Raw genomic sequence first — 8133 nt, forward strand, 5'->3', positions numbered from 1 at the left:
ATTTAGACCTTTTTCTTATATTTTCCTTTAAACGAAACCTAAAATGAAATGACTCTAGTTAATTGGCTGTCTATTCTGTTGCGAGCACAGCAAATAATAGCCTTTTATGTGAGAACTGGGAATGGCTGTTCCAGCCCTAAGAACATGAAAGGAATCACACTGTCAGTCTGCTACCCCACTGCACTTGTGAACTGCCAAAGGCAGGAAGGAACGATGTTGTACAATCAGAGGAAGCAAAAGCCTGGCTTCCCACTCCTGCCTGCTTCCCCGACCCTTCACACATACACAAATGTCAATAGCTTTGTGTCCCTTCTGTGTACATAACATTAAAGAGTTAACAGCTGAACAAACAGAAACCACTCACTCATTCCAAACATCTTTCTATCATCCTGTTTCCTTTCCTCATGACAAGCCTTCTATTACATACTAGATGGAAGGATAAAAAACAGAAAAATCAATAACACGTGACATATGAAAGTAGTATTTATGCCTATGAAAACCACTTCGGTGTCCTAAAATGTGTGGTTGAGAGGCTTTCTGCTTATTTACTGAATTTTTGTGCTTTCAGATACCACCTGTAATTGCCAGTATTTGATCTTCTGAAAGGGATATAATTTCAAAGAGAAAAATTGCTATAATTGAGAAGCAATGAGAGAAAGCAATGTCACTATTAAAAACGAACAAATCAGGGCCAATTCAGATGAATAATAGAATGCATTCTGTATCACCACCGTGAAAGGAGCAATTACAGCTAGGATTGGTTATGAGGGAAAGGGTCTTTTAACAGAAAGATGTCCCAGCTCTGAATTCTGGTAGAAGGCAGCCTAGTCAAATAGCTGCTGAGAGAGAAGTCTAGATTTCCTTAAATAGTTAAAATGTAGTTGTTCAGTCAACCAAGAAGGGGGAAATTACAGTTAAACCTGTTCTTCCCTTTGTATTCATATGTAGCAAAGGATTAATATAAGAGTAACTTAACTCAATTTGGGCTGTTTTTTGTTTGTTTGTTTGTTTGTTTTTGGTCTCCTGGTTCAGATGATAAGCATATGCACAAACCCCTTTCTTCATACAGACCCTCAAGAGTAGACACTAGGAATTAAAGGATGTACCAGGTAAAAAGTGGTACTTTACTAAATAGGTCAGTCAATAGGATGGCAATAGGCAGAAAGGATGTAAGAAATCGCAAAATGAGGTCTAAATAAAAAGAAACATAAAACACTGGTTCTTGCTCTATGCCTCTATCATTAGAAAAATCTTGAATATTATAACAATAAAAATTCCCACAGAAGTTCTGTAAAAAAGCAAATGAGCAAACAAAGAAAAAAAAAAACAACACCCTTTCTACCCCTTCTCTTACAGGTGATTTCATTCAAATGTATAGATGGAGGACCAGAAATTCATCTAAACCTGGACAATATTTAGCCTAAAAATGAACATACAGAGAACTAAGAAGGGAATAACTCCTAAACCAAATATTGTATGCTGTCATGCTCAAATATTTATAGGATAACAAAATAAAGAAAAAAAAGACAGGAAAGAGAAAAATTGTATCAAAAAGTTTTTAAAAAATCAAAAATCACAACTAAAAATAGACTGCCTGGCAAGGTTTGGGGCGACATTATTCTTAAGATTTCAATTCTGGTTTGAAATATAAGTGAAATGGTTTTTCCTGGTGAAAAGTCCCTGTGCAGGAGTTTGCGTAGGCGGGTACAGCTTTCAGCACATGCCAGGTTTATAATGAGGGCTGTCACTCACTGCTCTGATACACCCCTCCACTGGATTACATATGCAGACTCACATTTGAAGCCCAGTGTTGTTAGCATGATCCTCTGGGTAACACCAACCCCTCTGTGACCACTTTTTGGATATACTCATGCAAAATAATGTATTGGGGCTTTATTATGATAAGAGGTATAATTAGCAGTCATTTTGTAGCACAAACTATTGATGCCACAAGCCAATTTTCTGAAAGTGCCTCTAACACAGCACCTGCACCATTCATGTTTATAAATCAGGTAATTGTACATCTAGCCACTTATGTGTACATGTAATTACTCTAATTTACATATGCAGAGTAATAGTCTTATCTAGAGAGTTTGCCAACTTCTTGCTTGCTTTATGCCTTCACCCCCATTTCCTAAGTTCAGCTAGATCAGATTTCTAAAATATCATCTTATTAAACTTCATCTATTATTTTTTCTTAAGCCATGTAGGGATATCTCCATCTGATAATAAAACATAAGGGCAAAGCTCCAAGTCCCTGTGTTACAACTTTACTGATTCGCTGTACCAGGATGCCACTTTACTTGCACCAAATGTTCCCAAACCATTTTAATCAGTCTTTTCTGCTCTCTCAAAACAATATTCAACTATTACTAGGAGTCTCCAACTCTCACCTAATTCCAAATGCTAACATTGAGAAATGCCAATGTAACTAAAGAGGAATTTGATAGGTTAAAAGATGATGACTGGTCTCATTCAATATTTCTAAGCTCTGGGCCAAGATTCATACCTTGTTTCCTTGCCAATTAGGCCTATATTAGCCAGAGTCTCTGTTTAAATGCTAATCTGTCCATTATTCTACATGTACAAAAATTAAAAATGCATTATTGAAAATGCTTTGATAGGATACACAAAATTTTCTCAAGACTACACTAAGGATTTACACAGCATTATATCTCAAATATACAAATACAAACAAGACATAAAACCTTTAAAATTCTCCACTAATGTAAGGCTAAATGGTTTAAGTTCATAATTTGTGTTCTTTTACTTGAATAAATAAATTTAGATGAATAAATTTATCTTTGTTTCATGTGTGATTTCACTAAAAATATGCTACCTTAAACTACAGAAATATAAAATTATTTTGAAATCATAAACAAATTGCCATATTTTAAAGAGCATAAATGGTTAGCTAAAAATTTTTAAATTTTGTAAAATAATACAATATAAAGATTTGGATGGCAACAAGGCTATTGAAAATACTGTTATATTTTGGAAGGCTTATTCAGTGTTAACACCATTATTAGTAAGTTTACTTCCCCATAAATGTAAATACCTGGTACTGAAGTTTAAGCCATTAGCAGTCAATAAAGACAGAAAAAGAAAATTGCAGCTGTTTTTGACAAATGAAGTCTCACTTAACATTAACTTTCTCTTACACCCAACCACCTGGTACAGATTCAGCCACGTTAACTGAACAAAATGTAGACGAATCAATATATATTATAACAAAATCCCTTTTAACTGCAGGAAAAGAATAACATCAATTTCCTCAACATTTTATTGGGGACTCATTTCCTTTTAATCTTTAATCATCTTTGTAGATGTTTAATTTCATGACTTCATGACGTGTATCTTAAGATAACAAGGCCAAAACTGGCAACAGCATTCAACTAGGGACATGATCAGACAGGAACACACAAAGAAGCATTTGAAGCATTTGATGGTGTCAATGTTGTGTGTACATAAAATCATTCCAAGACCGCACCTCAAATTTCCACCCACAGAAGTAATGCTAAAACACTTACCTCAAGAACCAGCCATAGCTTATCTCCATTTATTTTATCCTTCTTAAAATAAATCCCATAGAATTTGACCACATTAGGATGGTCAGAAAGCGCTTTTAAAATATTATACTCTGCTTCAATCTCTTCATCAATATCCTAGTTTCAAAATATCATAAGAAGAAAGCGGTGAGAAAAATATGAATAATGTCAAAGAAACACATTCAAATATCAGATATAGAATTTAATTTTGTTAAAGCAAAATCATAATAGTTTGAATTGTGCTTAGTACTATCTATTGAAATTTCTCTTGCATTAAGAGGAAAGATTGTGACTTTCATGCTAATCAAATGCATCTCAAATTATATTAATTTAATTGAATTTAAACAGGAATAAATAAAAGGTTACCTTTAGATAGTGAGTCGTGTGTGTGTGTGTGTGTGTGTGTGTGTGTGTTGCTGGGGACTGAACGCAGGGCCTTGTGCATGCGAGGCAAGCACTCTACCAACTGAGCTATCCCCCAGCAATAAAAGGCTACTTTTATAAAGTCTTTTTTTTTTTTTAAAGAGAGAGAGAGGAGAGAGAGAGAATATTTAATTCTTAGTTTTCGGCGGACACAACATCTTTGTTTGTACGTGGTGCTGAAGATCGAACCCGGGCCGCATGCATGCCAGGCAAGCATGCTACCGCTTGAGCCACATCCCCAGCCCTAAAAGTCTACTTTTAAATGCAGTAGGAGGACTAGTTCAGGTGATTGTGGTTTCATTTCATCAGTAACCGGGTTACAGTAATAAAGCCATTGCTTTGAAATAAAAACTTTCAGGAATAGAAAGTGAGCTTATTTTATTACTTTGGAATATAAGATATTGAGAAGCTATTTAAGACCCAGTCAAGCAAGCAATAAATTCCTGTTTCCAAAAAAGTGAAATTAAGTTAAATTATAAAAGATGGAACATAATTTTAAGTTAATTAATGGTCCATGTGCCAGAAGTAGAACAATTTGCTTGTGTGTGTGTGGGAGAGGGTACTGGGGATTAAATCTAGGGGGCACTTAACCACTGAGCCACATCTCCAGTCCTTTTTGTATTTTGTTTAGAGACAGGATCTCACTGAGTTGCTTAGGCCCTTGCTGAATTGCTGAAGCTGGCTTTGAACTCTCAATCGTCCTGCCTCAACCTCTCAAGCAGCTGGGATTACGGTGTGTGCCACCATGCCTGGCTTAGTTTGCTACTAATGCACTATAGCAACTTAACTGATGTTTCTAGAAAATTGCATATTCGTGAAGCACCTCAGAGTAATAAATAGGAAAAACCCTCACTAATATTGCTCTTACAATGACATTTAATGTCTATGTTGTTTTACCACAGAATCATGGAATCATAGAAGTAAATATACACTTGAGCTCTAATTGTAAAGGAAGAAAGTCAAGCTCCGAGAATTTCATCAGCCAGTTCATGTAAAATCCAGGTCTGGACTCTAAATACACTACTGTCCAGTTCTGCTCATTCAATCCTTTCCTTGCAGAGAAAAGTACTAATTTAATATACATAATAGTAACGCTCCCTTATTTTAAAGAAATCCAACTTTTATACAATACATGAATGCATTTAAATGTATTTAAGATGATGATTTCTCAATTATAAATCTTTTTATTTGACTTGTGACATGATGAATGAAGAGTAAATAAGTAATTCTTAGGAAAACACAGTGGTACTGCAACAAGAATAAAAGCCGCAAAAGAACAAATATAGTAGTTAACATTTCATTAAAATAGTAAAGAAGTTGATTTACAAGGTTTGTAAGTATACCTGAGTAAAGTATGACCACAAACGCTGCATGTATTAAAAGCCACTTATCTTCCTAATCAAAAAGAAAAGAGAGAAACACACTCATTATGGCCCAGACATCTTGCTGTCGAATTCCAATGCCTAATAGCAAAAGCCAGAGGAAATAAAGAGGCAGAGTTCTTTTGATGCAGCAGAACTTGTGCCTCTCTTTACTCCCTAATAGTAAAACTGACCTACATAAGAAACATAAAGACAGTTCAGTTAAGCCTGAGCATAGTGCTTCCCACATTGTTCATCTAGTGTGTCTAATTTATTACTTTAAAATAGACCTTCTTTTTCCTTTTCTCTACTTAAAATAATATGCTAGAGTGAAGTTATAATGGATTTAACAGAAATAAACTATCAAAAAAAAAAAGCACTTAAGAAGAACAAATGAAGCACCAGAGACCTTCTGCAGTGTTCTAGTTTAGTTAGTGGATGAGCTGTGATAAGGACCTAGGACTCTGCTACTTTCCTCGCACACTTTTTCATCATTTCTATCATTCCATGCTTCCACAATGTGTTCGTGTCTCCTAACTGAAGTAGTTGCTCTCAAGAGGAGTTTGGGGAGCATGTGATAACTGAGCTCCTTCTGGCCCACCCTTGTGCCATGGGACAGCTAGGTAACTCTGGGCAGCCTGAAGATACTCCAAAACTGCCAGCTCTCATTTCCAGAAAACAGAACCTCTACAGTCTCCTCATTGCTAATCACAATGAGGAAAAGGCTTGGTATTTTTCCCTTATCAAACTGTTTTGCCCCCAAAACAATGGGGGAAGACTCTTCGTGGTGAGTTATAATGGATTGTATAGCACAAACTGGGAGAACTAAACAGAAAATTCAATTCCTCCCAATTAGAAACCTCACCCTGATTATAGACCCACACCATTTCTACTCTGGAAACATTTAAGCAGATCTAAAAATTAATTTCCCTTCTCTAAGAAATGTCATTTTAAAAAAAATTGGGGGCTGGGATTGTGGCTCAGCAATAGAGCACTCGCCTAATAAGGGCGTGGACCCAGGTTCAATCCTCAGCACCACATAAAAATAAAGGCATTGTGCTGTGTCAATCTACACCTAAAAAATAAATATTAAAAAAAAATTGTCTTCGATTTGGTTTACAAGAAATTCTGTCTGAAGCCTAATTGAATGCAGGAAGAAAGGAAGCTCTGGTTAAAATGATATTTTAGGGTTACTTTTAGACACATTTTTTTTTACAAGATTTTGAAATCTAAAATGATACTAAACCAACTGCTGAGCTGTTGAGCATGGGCATTTACTTGCTTATGCAATTGTTCTTTACCAAGTACTTATTGTGCCTTATTATATAGGTGAAGTACATAAATCAGGAAAATCAAACAAGTAGGCTTTTTCATACTTTTTAAAAATGTAATCTGTTTTAGGATGACATTGTGATGAATAGCTACTGGCAGACTTTTTAAATGTTTAAAACAGATAAGATTAAAGTTAATTAGGGGGAAAAGCCAAAATTTACTTACATGAATTGGATCCAGAATTTTGACTGCTGCTTTTTGGCCATTTTTCTTATTCAGTACTTTAAAAACTTTCCCATATGTTCCTTTGCCAATAGTTTCAGTGATTTCCCATGTATCAGAAGGATCAGGAAAGTTATCAAAGATGATTGTTTTTCCAATTAATGGAAACATCTCTAAGGCTTAAATCACTGGAGAGAAAAAGTACAGTTTTACCTGCTTGTGACTAGAGATATTAAGCGGCACATAAGCTCTTGGGAAATTAATAATTTCACTGATATGATAAAAAAATATACAAGAGTAACCAAATGTTCTTCACAAAGAAAAATTTAATTTCTTAATATGAGCTTATTAATGCTTTGCAAGCAGACCTTTATTCTTAAATGTAATATGGCTTTATATTAACTGCTATTAATTCTTTTCATATTAAAGAGACATATTTAGAGTATTCTGATTTACTTCTTTATATTCAGATATTATAATGAATCAAAGAACTTTATAAATAACTTTACAGATTATAAAGTTCAATTTCCTCATTTATGCAAATCCTTATTATTATTATTTTTAATTTTTTCTTTGTAGTTATAATGACAGCAGAATGTATTTTGGCAAATTGTACATACATAGAGTATAACTTATTCTATTTAGGATCCCGTTCTGGTGGTTATACATGATGCAAAGTTACCCTGGTCGTCTATTCCAATACAAGGCTAGGAAAGTTATGGCCAATTAATTCCTATTCCCCTCTTCCCTCCCTTCCCTTCGTTCCCCTTTGTCTAATCCATTGGGAAAATCCTATACATTATAAATGATAATAGTTTATGTCACTTTTCTATGTAAAACCTAATAATGGGTCCTCTTACTGCTTTTAGGATGAAAATTTATTAACATAGCCTACCAGGTCCCTTACAATATAACCACTGCTTAATTTTCTAGCCTCATCTCCTGATGCCTCATCTCTCATACATTATGATCCAGCTGCTCTGGATCCATCAGGTCCTCTCCTTCTTGCTTTAGGGTCTTAATATAACCATCCCCTCCCACCTCTGCCTGTGGCTTCTTTGCTAAATTCTAACATTTAGTTATCTTTAAGGTTTTAGCTTAGATACCATTTCCTCCAAATGTGACCACTCTCCATCTGTTTGAGTTTCATGCCCTACCTCTGCAATCCAGTAGCACACTGTACTGCTATCTGATTTCACTGCATGTGCCTAGCACCTGGCAGACGGCTAAAATGATTTTTAATTAACTAACTAATTGATTAAAATAACATGGTCAGTGAGGTCATTTATCAACATCATTCTCAATAA

The 8133-nt window shown here is 35.0% G+C and overlaps 1 protein-coding gene across 1 annotated transcript in view; it reads right to left on the reverse strand.

The window, feature by feature from the left end:
- Myo3a (myosin IIIA) overlaps positions 1-6997 on the reverse strand; it is a 199550-nt gene extending 192553 nt beyond the window's left edge. Inside the window, exons 1-2 of the mRNA XM_027953097.2 lie at positions 6830-6997; positions 3531-3665 (exon numbers count right to left, since the gene is read on the reverse strand). Coding sequence (XP_027808898.2) covers positions 3531-3665; positions 6830-6997 — 303 coding nt within the window. The remainder of the gene's footprint in view (positions 1-3530; positions 3666-6829) is intronic.
- Between the last annotated feature and the right edge of the window lie 1136 nt (positions 6998-8133).

The sequence above is a fragment of the Marmota flaviventris genome, chromosome 12 (assembly GCF_047511675.1).
Source record: "Marmota flaviventris isolate mMarFla1 chromosome 12, mMarFla1.hap1, whole genome shotgun sequence".
Taxonomy (NCBI): Eukaryota; Metazoa; Chordata; class Mammalia; order Rodentia; family Sciuridae; genus Marmota; species Marmota flaviventris.